We start from the raw sequence: 17605 nt of genomic DNA on the forward strand, positions 1-17605 counted from the left end.
GTCTCACGGTGCCAGACGCTGCTCTGGACATGGGTCTGGGCTTCTCCTGGCTTTTGCGTCACAGCCTATGGATGGGCACAGTATTTGCTTCAGTTCAAAGGACACACAGTGGTAGCTGGCTGAGAAGCCTACAGCTGGGAAGTGTCGGAGTCAGGACTTGAACCTGGGAGGCCTGGCTCTAGGGCCTTGGTTTCTAGACAGACAGGCGGGCCTGGGAATGCCACCTCTGCCCACTGTTTCTGTGGTGAGATGTTGGCTGCCTTTAGAGGGGTTTGGCTGACTACTTGTCCAGTGTGAGTGACCTCTGACCAGAATGACAGAAGTTCTTTATCCTGAAGCTAGAAGTGTGGCCTCCTACTCCCTCTCCACTCCCCACCTGAGCCTCTCACCACCCAGCCTTTACCCTTTTGTGGTAGAATGAAAGTAGAACCAACTTTGGACTTACATGGCTGTGAAAAATGTTCTGGAATCAGGGTACCTGAATTTGAACGCTGACTCTCCTCCCATTTACATAGCTGTGTATCTTGGGTGAGGGACTTAACCACTCTTTGCTTTCAGTTTCCTCCTCTGTGAAGTGAGGATAATAGGACCGACTTTAAAGGTTGTCATGAGGACTCAATAAGACAACGTATGTTATACAGCACATAGTAAGGGCTCAGTTAATACAAACCAGGTGATTTGGGGCAACTCAGTTCACCTCACTGGTTGTTAGACTTCTCATGTATAAAGTATAACAATAACTTTCTCAAAAGAGTAACAAGATTAATGAGATAATGGTAGAAACACAACAATCCCTTCACGATCCTTCCTTGGATGCCTATATGAGCTAAACCCATGGCTTAGATTTCTCGTGGGAGTGGAGAAAAACGGACATGTTTTATTATAGTAAAGCATTTGATGTGATACGGGAGAAAATATGTGGATATCTTTATACCGAATTCTTAAACCATTGTGCGCTAGGGGCTGGGGTTGGGGCATGAGGATTTTCACTTGGAACATGATTGGCCTGTGCGTTGTGTGAAAATTTTACAACCCCATGTATTCCCTTAAAACGTGAGACGTGAAAATGCACTCACTGTCCATTATTTATCTCCCTTTTCCTTGTGTATTTCTTGTAAGCAGGATATTTTCCTAAACTCAGTTTGAGAGTCTTTGTCTTTTAATAAGGAATCTAATTACCTCCTTAATTAAATAGCTGATACGTCCCTCTCACTGCTGGCATTTTGCTTTACGCCGTCAATTTCTGATGCTTCCATGGGGTGTCCTGCCTGCTTTGTCTTTCGTGAGAGGCAGAGTGTTTCCTTTTGTCTTAATTTTCTACTGGGATGTGGAAAGTAGAAAACCCACTTTTCATTCCATTTGTGGATGCTTTTAAGTCTTTCGTAAACAGGTTTTACACTATACTCTCTCAAGTCATAAAATTCAAGAAAAAGGAAAGGACCAGCTAGCCAGGGGCCTCCGCCACTTACAGGCTGAGAGCACCCTGGGCAGGTGGCCGAACTTCCCAGGTCCCAGTGGGGCAGTAACTGCACCTATTCCCTGGGCTGGTGAAAGGTTGAAATGAAGGGGATGTTTTTAAAACACTGAGGTGGGTTCTCCTTTAAAAATAAAAAGAAGAAGAAGAACGTGGGAGATGGCAGGGCGTTCTTAGGTGGCTTCACTTACTCCCTGGAAGTCTTTCTTAGGACGCTGTTGATTAAACATATGGAAACCCCCGACCCCATGTCTTCTGTACCCTAGATCCACAGTCATCAAGGTGCTGTCCACAGGCCAAACCAGACATGGACATGCAGTCTAAGACCATTTTCACACGGCAGTGGCGGAATTGAGTAGACACCCTACAACACACAAGGTCAAAAGTACTTCATTTCTGGCCCTTGAAGAAAAACTTTGCCCACCCCTGCTTCCCATGCACCCAAGATCCTCCGATGACCCTCCTTCTTTCTAAATTTAGGAGGAGACATTTTCTCCCATGTCCTATCACAGCCTCTCAAAACCTAAGTGGCTCTTAGCATATATTAAAAGATTTTCTACAAGACATTAGCTCCTGCGTTTAATTGTCCACAAGGTGGAGATACTTAATCAAAAACAAAACTACAAAGAGTGGACAGGACAAAGACACTGACCACAAAGCAGGGACCCCCCCAAGGCTCGGGCAAAAGGCAGCCAAGCAGCCTAGGAGGGCAGGTCCCCAGGGCTGCACCGTCCCACCCCATCCTAGGTTTCTATGCTGGGAGCAGCTGCTCCAGGCGACGTCTGCCCCTCGCTGTGCTTCTCTGAAGTGCTGCCCCCCAGATCCCCCACCCCAGGCTGGCACGCAAGGCTCGTTATTTGGAGGAAACTGAGCATGCTCTCCCTGTGTCGGTTCAGTGTCTCCAACAGGCGGCCCTTTATTTCAGGTGCCGACTGCCCCCAAGCAGACAGCATTTCCCCCCAAGTGGAGCAAGTACTGATGGGTCTGGTGAAGACAGGGTTAAAATCTGGTTAAAAGAAGGCTGGCAGCCACACTTATTGAGTACCACCTCTCCACCAGGTGCTGCTCCAGGAGCTGTGCGTGCTCAGAACAACCCACTGAGGTTCCACGAGTAACCTGCACTTGATGGGGTAACTGAGGCTCAGAGAGGTCAAGTGGCTTGCCCAGGGTGCCCAGCCAGGTAGGTTGCAAGGCAGAGGCAGCAGGAAGGATGGCTCTGAAGGCGTTTCATTGATGTGCTTCTGATTAGTGAGACTCTAGGTAAGAGATCATTCCATTCATTCATTCTTTCCGTGATTCATCAGTCAGTATTGGCTGACCCTCTACAAGTGTCAAGCACTAGGCCAGGTGTGGGGATAAGAGGCCAAGGAAGATTCTCTAACCTTGTGCACTCACGTACCAGTAGAAGCATAGCTCACTGTTATGAGTACTTAACTTTATACCTGGGCTGGCCCTTTACATACACTGCTTATTATCATCCTGTCTGGTTATTTATTTTTATTTTTTTTTTTCCAGCCAAAAGAGCAGAGGTTCAAAAGGAAAAGCAACTTGCTGGATCCAGCTCAGGATCCTCTGATTGGGAAGCCCACCTGGACCCCCTGCCATGTGTAGTGTGCAGGGTGGTCTCTATCCTCCCCCACACCCCTATCAGCCTGGGGGCAAAGCCCTCTCTGCTCCCTGCAGCTCTCCCATTTGTGGTAGGGCCATTCAGATGGGGAGTCAGGACTGAGGTCACCATCTTCTGCCCACCACAGAAGAGGAAATGAAAAGCTTTCTGTCCCCAAAAGATAGAATCACAGCCCCTGCCTCCTTAGATGACACTTCTGCCATTAAGGGAACTTTGGGGTGTGTGCACTCCTCATCCATGTTCCCAAACATTTATTGAGCACCGATTCTGTGCCAGGCACCGTGCTTGGTACACACATTTGACACGGTCCCTGCCCTTCATCTGTGCCTGCAATTTGGTTAAACAGATGGCTGGTCCCCGAAATCGACTCAAAAGCTGCCCTGTAGGCTGAGATAGGGTGAGGAGATGCCATAACAGGCCCAGAGCTTGCTGCGAGCCGTATTTCTTCTGGCTGGTCTACCCTGAGTTGCCGGGAGAGTGGCCACAAAGATATCAAGGCAGCATTTAACAGGGGCACAAAGGCCAGAACGGGAGAGAGCCCAGGGAGCTGGGGAATACGAGCACATGGAGAAGGATAGAGAAGCAGCCGGGAAGACTGGGACGCTCAACGCTGCCAACGATGCTGGGCTCCCCTGGGCAGGCACTGGGGCAGGGTTGCTACTGGCTGTGAAATGGAGAGTTCCCAGCTGAAACCAGAGGCATTTCTGATCCTGACCGTCCAGACCCAGCATTTTCTCCTGTGTAATCTCTGGTCCCAATTCAGGTTCCTATGCAGACCCTTCCTCTAAAACCCTTGCCACTCCAGGGATAGGGCAAGGAGTGGCCCTGGGTCATGGGAGGAAAGGATGGATGGATAGATGGATGGATGCAGAAATGGACCTCTGTGGTTCAGGTCACTCAGTCCCCCTGTGGAACCTGTCTGGCTGACAGCCACGGCCCCCGCCTGTGGGCACGTACCTTCGCAGCGCAGGACGGCACTGTTCCACACCACGCTGCCCTCCTTCAGGATGCAGGTGATGGTCTCTGAGCCCTGGGTCCCGAGGAAGCCTTCGTCACAAAGGAAGGAGATGGAGCTGCCCAGCTGAAGGCTGTCCCCAAACCGTTTGCCATTTACCGGAACACCAGGATCTGGGCACTCATTGTGTCGGAAGGCTGCATGGATGGGGGTCAAGGACAAGATTAGACAGAGCTGGTGTGTGGACCATAGCCAACAAGCTTCATCAACCAGACCTCCACCACTTCCCCAAGAACCTGCCATGATGGAAGGAGAGCTAGAACCCCTATAACCTGGGATCCCCAGGTTATGGCTGATAGGCCCTACTGGGTGTGAAGCAGGTGCTTGAGCACCCAATCCAACTTCATTCGAATGGGCACCTATAGATCAGGCACGTGCTCATTTATAACTTATCACAATTCCCTCCATCAGACATCGTTACCCTAGTTTATAGACCAGGAAACTGAGGCTCCATGTAGTCAAGGAGCAAATCTGTTTCCTCAATGTCAAATCCATTCCCTGCTTCCTTAACTTCACATGGTTATGGGATCACTCATGCTGCAGGGGAGCCGGCTCTCAATCCTGTGATGCTCATAGACACTAACATCATAAAGCAGGTGCCCTGGACTTAACCCTGTCTGAAGCTGTCCCCCTCATTTCCTTGCTTCTTGTCGGGCTGCTGCTCCCTCTGCCCAGGTGACTGCTAATGCAGTTTGGGGAAGAGCAAAGAGACGGCAGCACTGCAGATTCAATAGAGCTCTGCCTCTAATTAGTTCCACTGTCCTGGGTGACGTGTGTCATGGTGCCGAGCCTCAGTTTGCTGATCTGTAATTTGGAGATCCTATTCAATTGCAGGGTCATGCGGATACAGGAATAAAACGCAAGTTGATTGGAATATGACAGAGGTGAGGGTTTGGTGTGGTGCCTGGTAGACAGTAGGTGCTCGTTAAGGATGATTCCCTTCCTCTCCTGCTCCCCTGCATGGAAGGATGCCCTTTGCTATCTCATCTCCACCAAGCCCACTTCCAGTCCTCCTCCCCCAGGAGTGCCACACAGCTCTATCCTGAAATATCTTTGAGGTTAGGCCCTATGGGTGTCTTCACTGTTTTAAGGATGGTGACCTCCCTGTGGAGACCAGGCTCCAATGAGTGCATGGGCAGATGCCACTTCAAAGAACCCAATGCACAGCACATTGACATTCCCTGGTGATGGGGACACACTTGCACTCAGAACCACAAGTGACCCTGGAGGCGGTGGAATCTGGCTGGAGGCAAGAGCCCTACAAACCTGTCACCCTTCCCACCTCAGATGAGCTGCGGGAGCCTGTGACAGGAAGATGATTGGGATGGCTCTACAGAGCCTCGTCTGAGTCTCCCACACCCTTCCTTCTGAATTGCAAAGTCTGGGTCAGCCCAGAATCAGTTTCCCAACCTTTCATCACTAGCAACTATGATTGTGGGGTGCCCTGACAATTAGAGATATGGGGAGGGAAGAAAAGTGGTACTTGGGGTTCAGGAGTCCAGACATTTTCTATTAAAACCTCTTAGCAGTTGCCCACACGTATGTACATGTTCACATACCTGTGCACACACACAGATGTACACACACATGCATACAGAAGGAATATGGGGCTGTTCACAAAATCTAGCAGCACAATCTCTAAGTCAAGGATTTAAGCCCCAACCATTTCTACCTGTGCACTTTTTCAAAGCTCAGTTTCGTAATATGTGAGAAGGATCTTGGCTTATGGGGCTTGGTTGTGAAGCTACCGGTAGATTGTAGACTGCTCAGCACAGGGTCTGACACACAGTAAGTGCTCAATAAACAGCAGCTAGTATTGTCATTATCAGTTATGCCCCATGTGGAAGAAGGATCAGGTTTACTGCCAGGAACTGCTGAAAGGGGATCTCCCAGCCCTGCTACAGGGGCACAGATTTTAAGTCCCAAGTGGGAAAGCATGGCACCTCTCTAGCTGTGGAGAGAACTGTCTGGGGCCGAGTCAGGCTCAGCCCTGATGATCAACAGTTGAGACGGGGGAAGAGATGAATGTCCTCTGGGGGAGACTGTGCTAGCTCCCAAATGCTCATCCATGGGCCAGTGTTTCATTGGATGCATCTGAATCCTTCACCTCTGTAGATTCTGGGACCATGTCCCCTTAGAGATTCTGACTCAGTAGGACTAGGATGGGGTTTAGTTATGTAAAATGTTATTTGTCTTTCTCCATCCAGCTGTATATATAAGTGTATAGAAAAATACTTGCTACCTCTAATTCTAATTCACCAAATGCTGGCAAGGACCATTATTGGGTGGGGGATTCTGGGTGGTACTTATTATTTTGCATTGACCTGTCCCAGATTTCGAGTGTTGCCATGTTGCATATGTATCATCCTGATGATGGTAGAGAGAAACGCTAGGGAGAGCGGGTCCTCAGCCGGGTCTGCTCTCCCAATGGAGCTGGTTCCCTGGGCTGCCTGGGCCTCCTTTTCCCCAGGACTCTGGAGATGTTCCTTCCCTGGAAAGCAGGGACTTAGTGGGATTTGATTTTCCTTGGACACTGAAAGTATCCATTGTTGCCCAGGTTCCTCACTGGGGAGTTCTCAGCTCTCACCGACCTGGAGGCATGAGCTTCCCAGGCTTCCTCTTCCCCTCATTCCTGCTACTGCCACTGGGGTGAGAAAAAGCCACAGCAACCCACGGCTCCTTCCATTCAACAGGCCTTGACTGATCATTGCCTCATCGCATGCCCCGTGCTGGGCAGAGGGGATGGGAAGAGAAGTAACAGGTACCTGCTCCTCTCGAAGCTCATGATCTTATGGGAAAAGCAGGGAGGAGGACAGGGATGCTCAAGAGCAGGACCCTGAGGTTAGAAGAGGATGCTTAGGAAAGGTGGGACTGGGCTCTACCTCCTCCTGTCCCTGGATGGTGGGAACAGGGGAGTCGCGCCTTGAGAAGGCTGTTCCCAGCAAGTCTGCTGTCCTGAAGAAGGGTGGCGAGGGAAATGGACCTGAGACTGGGTGCTTCCTTGAAATTTGGGGCCCAAAATGGCCCACTATGTAGTCATTGAAGTCTTCAGCTCAACTGGGCCCCAGGGATAGGTGGAACAAGGGGACACAATCTCTTTGCCAAGGGTGGGGATGGGGGTTGGGAAGAGGTGGGCTTCTTCATATGGCTCGAGGTAAGTGTTTGTGGGTGTGGAGCAGAGCTTCAGCTGGGGACTTGCATTTCCAAAGCAGCCTCTGGGAAAGGATCTGGAAGCTTCAGTACCACCTGACTATCTGCCAGGGGCCAAGTTCCCTAGGTTTATTGTTTCCTGTGACCTGATAACAACTTGCTGCTATCTTTGGAGCTTGGCTTTGTTCAGTCTCTAGGTTTCTATCCCACCCCTACCCACTGTTATCTTGAGATACAGGAATAAAAATACTCACTATGGAACTTCAAGTTGCTTCTAGAGAAGGGGTCCAGGGTGGAAACTGGAAGTGACAACTTTGAGATTGTGGTTCTAGGAGGGGCTATGACTAGATGCCCTAAGAGTGGTCTCCAGGCCAAACAGAAATGCTGCTCCAAACCTTTGTTTTTACTTTGACCATGGGAATGGGACTGGGCAAAGCAAAGAGTGGGTAACCCCCAGGAACACCAGGGATCAACAGGAAGTAGTGTTCAGGAACTCAGGGAAGCACAGCAGAGAGGGAATTGGGAGTTAATGCCAGAATGCCAGAGGCCTCCCTGGTTCTAGAAGGGCCTTGTAGAAGGGGGAGACTGAGAGGAGAAAGGAGGTTTCTGAGCTCCCTTTATATCACATGTCACCTAGGGAAATAATGCTCAATGGAAAGTGACACCACAGAAAAGAGGTCCTGGCCCAGCAGGCAGACATTTATGCTTTTTCTGGTCATTCTGGGGTCTCCCAAGCCAGGGCCTGTAAGCCAGCAATGCCCTTGGGATTGATGCACCCACATCAGCACTTCTCCCTGGAGCACCGCCCCTCATCCTCAGAAGTGACACTCAGAGATGCTCAGATAGCGACAGAAGGAGGACTCACTGGTAAAGGTGATGTTGAAGCCCCTCTTCCCTGTGGAGTGGTCAGTCTGGAACTCAAGACGGGCCACGTGGCCACTGCTCGTGATGGAGGAGGGGAGCTGGTTTCCTGAGAAGGTGCCCAGGACCGGGGCCTCGGCAGTGGCCCCATCCTTGATGACCAGAAAATCAAACTGAGGCTCCACATCAATGTCATTGAAGGCCAGGTGGATGCGGCTCTCGGGCCTGGCCAGGATGAGCCAGACGCAGTGTAGGTGGTTGCCATAGTCCTCTGGGTAGTTGGGAGACAGGACGACTCCGGAGGGACTGGTGAAGTTGAAGAAGCAGGAAACTGCAAGAGAAGAGCAGGAGAGGTCAATAAGTGTCCCCACCATTCTTCCCGGGCCACTGAGGCCTGGCAGAGGGAGCATTTTCTTAATCTACTCCAGGGTTGGGCTGGACTGGCTGGGCTCTGAGCTCTAGGCGGAAGGCCTGCTGAGTTCAATGCCAAATGTAGACTAGAAGGTTCCCTTTGGCAAAGGGCAGACATGGCGGAGTTGGTAGTCTCTTGGCCCCTCTCCCCATTTCAGTGGCCACTCCAGGCAATCTGCATGCTTTTGGTCCCTGGTGTTGAGGGTATTGTTGGCTTGGTTTGCAGCAGTAGGAAAGGACATTGATCATGGAGATTGACATAGTGGTGGAAATCTCCCAGCCAAGAGAATCCAAGTCCATTTCTCTCTTTTAAATGTTTTTGATGGGAAAATGATAGGTAGCCCTGGGGATTCTGACAGCTTCAAGCCACAACAAATGCTATGCTAATGAGGTGCCAGGTGAGCACCATCTCTTAGAGACCAAAGCTTTTGAAGGAACTGGGTGAGAGGCCACAGGGTCTTATCTTAATGCCCTGCTCACTTCCTGTTACCTTTTCCTCCCTGCACCCTGAGAACCCAATCTTCTTCCAAAGCCCTCATTTAAAACCATTTTCATGCCAATTGGTCATTCCAGACCCAGAAACAAGGATAAGGCAAGGAAACGGCATTAAATGGATAAACAGACCAACAGATAATAAATCAAAATTAGAAGGAGGAAATAAAAGACGAACAAATAATTGCAACAACTATGATTCAGGGAAATATCAATATTGAATTAAGGCTTTTATAATTCTAGATGAACATCCCCAAGATGAGCAAAGAGTATGCTCCGAGCACTCAGAGGAGAGCAAATAGAATGAACATGAAAACACAGTCCATGTCACTAGAGAAAAGTCAAGAAAGAGACATAAAACCCAATACCTTTGAGGCTTTGTGGGAACTCGCACATGCATTTAATGCCGGTTGCAGAGGAAAGCCGATGGAACCCTTTGGAAGGGAGCATAGGAATTCTTATTAAGAGCCACAGAGCTGTTTGAATACTCTGACTCAGTAATCTCCCGAAATTAATTCAAAAGAAAAAGAGCCACCCGGACAAAGCTGATGATAGTGACATAATTGTATTATGGAGAAAAAAAATGGGAACAAGCTATCTGTCAGTCAGCTCAATAAAGTGAGGTAAATTATAGCCTTTAATGTGATGCGGTCGGAACGCAATCATTAAAGTGATAAATATGACCTTGTAGAAAGAGTGTTAAACATCATTTTAAGTAAAACAGTAGATCATAAAATTATACGTGTACTTTTGATGATAGCTATTAAACACTTGTTTATGTATGGATGAGGTTTGGACATGGTCCCCAAATAAAAATGGTATTAGGGTAATAGGTTTCAGGGTAATTTTTTTTCCCCAAAATTAAATGCCTTTTAATTTTTGTGATTGCAAAAATGCTACAGCATTTCTAAACATTTTTTTAAAAAATTACAGAAAATGACAAAGAAGAGAGAAAGGAATATGCATAATCACTTAAATCCCTGTATGTTTATATCTATATTTGGTGTTAATAATATTGATGCTTAAGTTATACTAACTATAAATGAAGCTAGGATGAAAAAATAATAAAATTCCTTTTGTCCAAGGAAACATCACACACACAAACACACACACACACACACACACACACAGGGAAGTAGTGACTTTATGTGGCAAATTTCCTCTTGCTTCTCCCTGCCCCACCCATCTCCTTATGTGCAAGAGGAATTTCTTTTCCAATCTGCCACAGACAGCTCTCCCACCAACCTGAGAAAAGTGAGCCTGGTCTCTAAGACCATTCTGTCTCATCCTTATAATCCCTCTATTTTTAAGTATAGAAAGAATTTGAATCAAGGGGAGAAAGAACACAGAAAAGCTTTTAAAGCGATGCATGATAAAGTTAAGAGCAGAGATTATTGGGTATTACTGAGGGTTTACTAAATATGGGACACTATTCTAAGCACTTCCGTCAATTCCTTAATTTAACGGTCACAATATTCTTGCGGTCGGTATTATTATTAACCACAATGAAACATGAAAACACTGAGGCACAGAGAGGGTAAGTAACTTGCCAGGGTCACATAGCCAGTAGATGGTAGTACCATATTCATATCCATACAGTTTGACTCCAGGGACCAAGCTCAGCCACCCCTCCACACCCAGTATGAGAATGATACTGCCCACTGGGCCTCAGTCTGACAGTGGAGTCCCTAGGAGATCCTTCCGTTTATCCCAAGCATTGCTTCAGCCCTGATAAGGCCAGAAAATGGAGGCTCGGCCACCCTGACCCCAGCTTTGTGGTAGTTCAGTTGTGGGTACCATACAAATGATGCCCACATGCAATGACCTTGAAGACAGAAGGGGCCTGTCATGTGGCCTATTAAACCAGTCTAAGATAAGCCAAAGACGAAGAAAGATGCTACAATTTCCGAGGGAAGATGACGAGGAACACTGTAACCAGATGAACAAACGGATTTGTCGCAGAGAATTTAATTAATACCATCTGAGCTCCCACCCGCTACCCCATCACTCATTTTATTTATAGCCTTTTTTCAGGGGCACCAGTTTAGATCTTGAGTAGCTATATATGGTAGCTCCACTTATCTCTAAATTTGTCTTGTTCACTTGTTTAGTTGTTTATGGCTTGGCCCTCTTTCTCCCCAGCATATACCCAGATGTTCTGTGAGAGCAGAAATCCTGTCTGTCTAATTGCTCTAAACTTCTAATGGCTCCCACAGTACCTGGCACACTCTAGGTGCTCAGCCAGCACTCGCTGAATGAACCAGTGAGTATCCAATGGTTGATAGATGTGAAAAGACAGACCTGGTCATAAGGGCTTCACAATCTCATCCCACTCCCAAACTCAAGCAACAGAATTGACCAAAGCCTGTAAAAATTACTGGACCTCTGTGTTAGTCCTGAAAATGAGAAAATACTGTGGCACGATTATCAATACATTTCCCTCAGACACAGTACAGATGTGGCCCTAAATAATAGTAGAAAAGGGTGTGACCCAACCAAGTCATTGAATAGCAGAGATAACAGAAGCTGCTCTCAAAGACCTCAAAGACCTCAAAAAGAATATGGTCTCCACACACCATTCATAAACGATCACTTGAAGATATTTTCTGTTCAATGGAGAGATGAGTCAAAAGGAAGAACTCAAGTATGGGAAAGCTGTGGTTAATAAAAAAAGATTAGTAACAAGCGAATAAACCAACATCGTAATGAATCTAAATAATTGCTATAAAATGGAATGCAAAGGTAACAAATATTCCTTGGAAGAGAACACAGAAAATATCATTCCCATCCAAACCCCAGGGTAAAATATTCCAGATTATACTGACATAAAGAATAAAGTTAGAGCAAGGAGATCTGCTCATTTCCTCATCTTGTAAGAAATTGTTTTATAGTTTCTATGGCTAATTAGAGAAAAATAGGTTAGAGTGTGTTTTTAAAGATGTTAAGTGTAATTAGTAATGGAATAAGAAATAGCTTATCTTTACAATTACCAAAAGGGGAAAAAGCAAAGCAGTCAATTTAGAAAAAAACAAATGGAATTCAAAGGAAAAAAATATAGAGGAGAACTAGAAAGTAAGGTGCTTAAAAAAAAGACAAAATTTGATTTATGACAATAAATATATATAGCTTAATCTTCTAGTAAAATACAACCCTTAGTTTGAGACAAGACAAAGTAAGTCTAGGTAGTTGAAAGGAGAGGAATGGGCCAAGTTGGTTCACAACAGAAGAGTGTCACAATTTCCCAATGCCCAGGCCCCAAAGGCTCCTATTTGGTTGGTGTAGTAGGCCTAGTCATCAAGGATATTAAAGCTCCCCAGGCAATCCTAAATTGCATCCAGCATTTAAGAACTACCGGTGGAAGTAAATGTGAACAACAGCAACAAAAAGTAGTTTTAACATTAACTTCAGACCCTCTGATGTTATATTATAGCTGGCTCTTAGATGGTCCTTTTTTCCAGCCAATAGTCTTGGACAGCTACCAAAAGACATTTCCTCTTGCACCTGGAATGAGATGGGGCTGAAAAACTGACACTATTAGAAGGAGACTATGGCCTTATAAACTCTGTCTTCCATCTCAAGAGAGAACCCAGACCTGCCCCAACCAGGACAGGAGAAGGGATATGCAGTGTCCCACCATAGCCTCATCTTTCTCACTCTGGAAAACTGTATAGATAGTTTACATGGTCTGTTTCTATAGGGAATAGGAAGGGCCTGATTCTCAGTTCCCAAATGAGGACAGTAACTACAACAAAGAGTTGTAACTGGATCTCAGCGTTATCAATCATCCAACTTAGAAGGGAGAGATCAGGTGATTCTCCCTTTCAGAAGTGATTACCAGGTGGTGCTATTGCTCTTGACCTTGGCTGGGCAAAGCTTTTAAGTTGGAAATTTCTCAAGGAGGTTTAGACTTTTGAAAAACTATAGTGGTGGAAAACTCATGAACAGGTGGAGGTGGAAATACTGTGCATAATATAAATTTACTATGATCTTGAGTAATAAATGAAAGGGGCTTGTTGGAGAATTCTCTTAGTACACTTTCCTTTTGGTGTGGTCACTGTTGCTTCACTGCTTTCAAATTTCTAAGTCAATTACTTGGACTAAGAGAAGGGAGACTTCACCAATCCTTACAAAAACCCAAATGAAAAGCCAAAGATGATAGTTAAAATCTGCATGATGAGCCCATTCCCAAATGAAGACATGACAGTTATGATTCTGTGTGCCCCAAAGCATTGAAACAGACATAATAAAATATGATAATTTGAGGTCAAAAGTAAATAAAGATAAGGAGGATCTGAAAAATACTAGGAGTGGATATGATGTGTTAGTCAGCTTTCTGTCACTATAATAAAATACCCAAGAAAAACAACTTAAAGGAGGAAAGGTTTATTTAGGCTCATGGTTTCAGAGATTTCAGCCCATTGTCAATTGGCTTCATTGCTTCTGAGCCTGGGATGAGCAGTATATCATGGTGGAAGGGTGTGGCCAAGCTCACCTCATTGTGGCTGGGAAGCAAGAGAGAGGGAGGAAGGGGCTGAGAACAAAAAGAATCTTTCTAGGGCATACCCCCGTGACCTTCCTCCAACTAGCTCCTGCTTCCTAAAGTTTCTGCCAGTTCCCAATAATGCCATAGGCGATGAACCTGTCAATGGATTAATCCATTGATGAGGTCAGAGCCCTCAGGATCCAAACACTATTCAACAACCCCACCTCTGGACATTGCTGCGTTGGGGGACCAAGCCTTCAACACAAGAACCTTTGGGGGGACATTTCAGATCCAAACCATAGCATGTGGGTCTATTTGAAACTCTGTGACTTCTAAACAAGGAACACAACCTTCTTTACAGGTGCCCATGGAATATGGCAAAAACAGATCTTCTTTTATGTTACAAGGAAAACTCCATAAATTCTACTACAAAACAAAAACTACTGGGTCACATTTTCTGTTTGCAGGACAGACTAGAAATCAACAAAAAAGGATAAAGAAGATCCACAATCACTTGAAAATTCACAAAGTTCCTAAGTTCCTGAGTTCAAAGAGTTCAAAGAAGAGCTTTCAATACAGACTGCTTATAATGGTGATGATACTAGGCCAAAGCTATAGTAAGGAGAAAATTCATAGCCTTACTCATTATTGAATAATAATAATAATAATAAAGAAATATAAATGAAATGAGTATTTATACTCAAAAAGTTACAAAGAGAATAACTAAAGAAGATTAAGAAGAGAAGGGAGAATAATAAATTCAGAAGAGATAAAAATAGCCAGCTTTTGAAGAGATAAATAAAAGAGAAATTGCTGATTGTTTTAGTTAAGAAATAATAACAACAGCAATGACAATAATAATAATAATAATAATAATAATAATAGTTATAATAAAATTAAGGCAATAATCCAATTATAAAAGAATGGTGAATATATAATATACTAATAAATTTGAAATCTTGTCAAAATGAAGAATTTCCCAGGCAAATCTGAATTACCAAAATTAGTATGAAAGGAAAATCCTAAGGCAAATGGAAACTACTTAGGGGATAGATGGTTTCATAGGTAGTGCTTTAAAAGTTTATACAAACTTGTAATAGCCAAACTATTTAAATTAATCCTGAACAAATATTCTCACCATGATAGTGTACACGTTTCTATCCACCTACTCACACATGGTCACATCAACAGTGTAGCACAAATCCTATATGCAAAGTGCTAAAAATCAACTTCAGCCACAAAACAATAAAAACACAGCCTATATAACCAAAATAGCAAAACTTTACTGATAGAAAAGTAAATTTAAAAATGGAGACAATGTCCCTTGTTGAAAAGAGTTCATAAGTTGACAATTATTCTCAAGTTATGATACACATTTTAACCCAATTCCAGAGAAGATCCATACCAATTTTTTTTTCCTGGAACTATCAGCAATTGTAAGTTCCATTTGTTGGAATAAACAAGTCAAAACAACTACACTGTCCTTGAGATAGATGAGAAAAATAACAAATGGGGTCTTAATAAACATCCAAGAGTATCATGTCGTAACTCATTAACCATCACAGCAATCTCTGAGGTGGTTATTATTAATCATTAAGTCCATTTTTTAGATGCAGAAGTTGAGTTCAAGGGCTCAAGTAACCTGCTCACAGTCACACAGCCTTATGTGATGGGACCAGAATAATGAACCCTGTCAGGCAGGTTCCAGAGCCCACACTCTCAACCACAACATGTGATTCTACTCAGCGGACGAAAAGCTTGTCAATGCAGATACTAAGTACATTAAAACTTGCTATAAAGCTGTAACAATGAAATCTGTATTGAATTGGTTTTGAATGAGAGATCAATGGAACTGAAAAAGAAAGTCCACAAATAGACATAGGAATGTAAGAATTTAATATATGATGAAGGGGTTTTCAAATTAACAAGGTTACTTGATCAATATAAGATACTAGAAAAAATGGCTAACCACTTGTTAAAAAAAAAAAAAAAACAACCAAAAAACTAGACCACAGCTGTTTCCATACATCAGAAGAAAATATAAAGAATATTTGTATAATTTCAGAGGTGGAGGAGGAATTTCTTAGCATTATATCAAAGTTAGAAATCTTAAAAGAAACAATATTTTAAATTGAAATAGAAAATTTTGGATTTAAAATATCACCATAATCAAAGGCTCAACAGTCAATGAGGAACAAACTGGAGAGAAAATAGTTTCAAGTTATTACAGTTGAATATTTATTATGTTTCAGATACAAAGAACTGGAATTCAGAAATAAGAGAAACTCAAAATAGATATTGGTGGAGGAAATTTAAGAGGAACTAACAAAGGAGTAAAGTTGGCCAGTGAAGATGTACAAAGATATACAATATTATTAGGAAAAAAAGAAATGTAAAAAGATTGAGCTACTGATTTGGCCAAAGACAAAAATGGCACAGAACTTTTTGAGGAAAAAGAGGGAAGTTGGCAAGGTGGAGACCAAGCAGTCAAGAGGTAGACAGGAAAACAGGAGAGTGGTGTCACATGGACAAGGAGAGGGATTTCAGAGGAGGATGGGCCATCTGCTTGGGGAGGCTGCTGTGTGCATGTCTCCTCTGGGCTGAAAACTATTCACTGGGTTTCAGCAACAAGATGCTCCCTGATGACGTCTGGGAGAGCAGATTTAGAGGCTCTGTGGATGCACAGTTATAATGGGGTGGATGACAGGGGCCTGGGAGGTGAGGCACGCACACAGCAAGGGCAGAGGTACTGTCAGAGAAGCCCAGAGGTGAGAGTGTACCTAGGATCCTGCAAAGGAGATGCCGGAAGTGGAGAGGGATGCTTTTGTTTTCTTGAGAGAGGTCCAAGAAAATTTTAAGTGTTGATGAGAGGGAATGGGAAGAAGGGAAGAGGCTGAAGAGGCAGATGGAGGATGAGTTCCAAGAAGGTGCTACAATTGAATCTGAAATGTCTCCCAAAGGCCCATATACTAAAGCCTTGGTGCTATTGGATGAGGCTATGGGGAGTGGTAGAGCCTTTGAGAGGTGGGGCCCTGTGGAAGGTCATTAAAAAGATGCTCTTGAAGGGGATCATGGAACTCTGGCCTTTCTTGTCTCTTTTGCTTCCTGGCTGTGAGGTAGGTGGTTTTGCTCCGCCTTGTGCTCCCACTATGGTGAGCTGCCTTGCCACAAGTCCAAAACAGGGAGCCAATCAATCCCAGCTGGGAACCTCTAAAACTCTGAGCCAAAATAAACCTTTTCGCTTTATAAGTTGATTATCTAAGTTATTTGTTATAGTGATGGAAAGTTGACTGACACAGAAGGTGAGAGGTGGGGGAGAACCATAGCAAAATGTGTGAATCAGTGGGCTGTGACCCATATGAAACTGATGTGGTAGATCATGAGCAAGGTGTTAAGAAACAAAACAGACAAACAAAAAACAAAAGAGAACAGAAAAGTATGTCAGTTCATTACAGGTAGTAAAGGTAAGCGCTGTTTGTGAAAGATAGGCTGCAATAATGTGCAAGTGTGCACTGAATGTGATGTAAAAATGCATTTCTTAATGTGATGTTAAAGGTGTCTGGAGATGCCTGACCTTAAGCATAAATGTGATTATATTAAAATTTTCTTCCTGATGTATAATCTATGGTGGGATTGGTTTTCAATAGGAGAAAAGATTGATCAGCTATTATAAAAGGAGAGAAGGATGGAGGGAGAGTGAGGATGGTCTGGGTCTGCACACTTGATGTTTTTAGTCTTTGGAAGTTGCATGGGTTGCCTGTGAGCTGGAAGGCAAGGTCATTCTCAAGTGCAATATGCGGGTGGGGAATGGGTCTGAGGAGGGTAGAGAATGCTTGGGGTAGTTTCCATGGAGAAGTGGAGAATAGCCTGACTTGAAAAACACAGATGGATTGCCAGGCAATGTCGCAGGCTTGATTGAGATGGGTGACCATGAATTGGTAGCAGTGCCAGTTTGCCCAACTGGGTGGTTTTTCTCCAGCAACTCACCCCAGCAGATGTGGCCCACTCAGATGGCTCTTGGTTCACTGTGTGTCTCTGGATCAGTAAACTGAGGAAGCCCTGCTGATTAAGGCTAGAGCTGGGCTGGAAGGG

The 17605-nt window shown here is 44.7% G+C and overlaps 1 protein-coding gene across 1 annotated transcript in view; it reads right to left on the reverse strand.

Annotated features, from left to right (window-relative positions):
- Csmd2 (CUB and Sushi multiple domains 2) overlaps positions 1 to 17605 on the reverse strand; it is a 539902-nt gene that overhangs the window by 181374 nt on the left and 340923 nt on the right. The window contains exons 14-15 of the mRNA XM_027937327.2: positions 8132 to 8458; positions 4059 to 4253 (exon numbers count right to left, since the gene is read on the reverse strand). Of these exons, the coding sequence (XP_027793128.2) occupies positions 4059 to 4253; positions 8132 to 8458 (522 nt within the window). The remainder of the gene's footprint in view (positions 1 to 4058; positions 4254 to 8131; positions 8459 to 17605) is intronic.

Source organism: Marmota flaviventris, chromosome 10, assembly GCF_047511675.1.
Source record: "Marmota flaviventris isolate mMarFla1 chromosome 10, mMarFla1.hap1, whole genome shotgun sequence".
Taxonomy (NCBI): domain Eukaryota; kingdom Metazoa; phylum Chordata; class Mammalia; order Rodentia; family Sciuridae; genus Marmota; species Marmota flaviventris.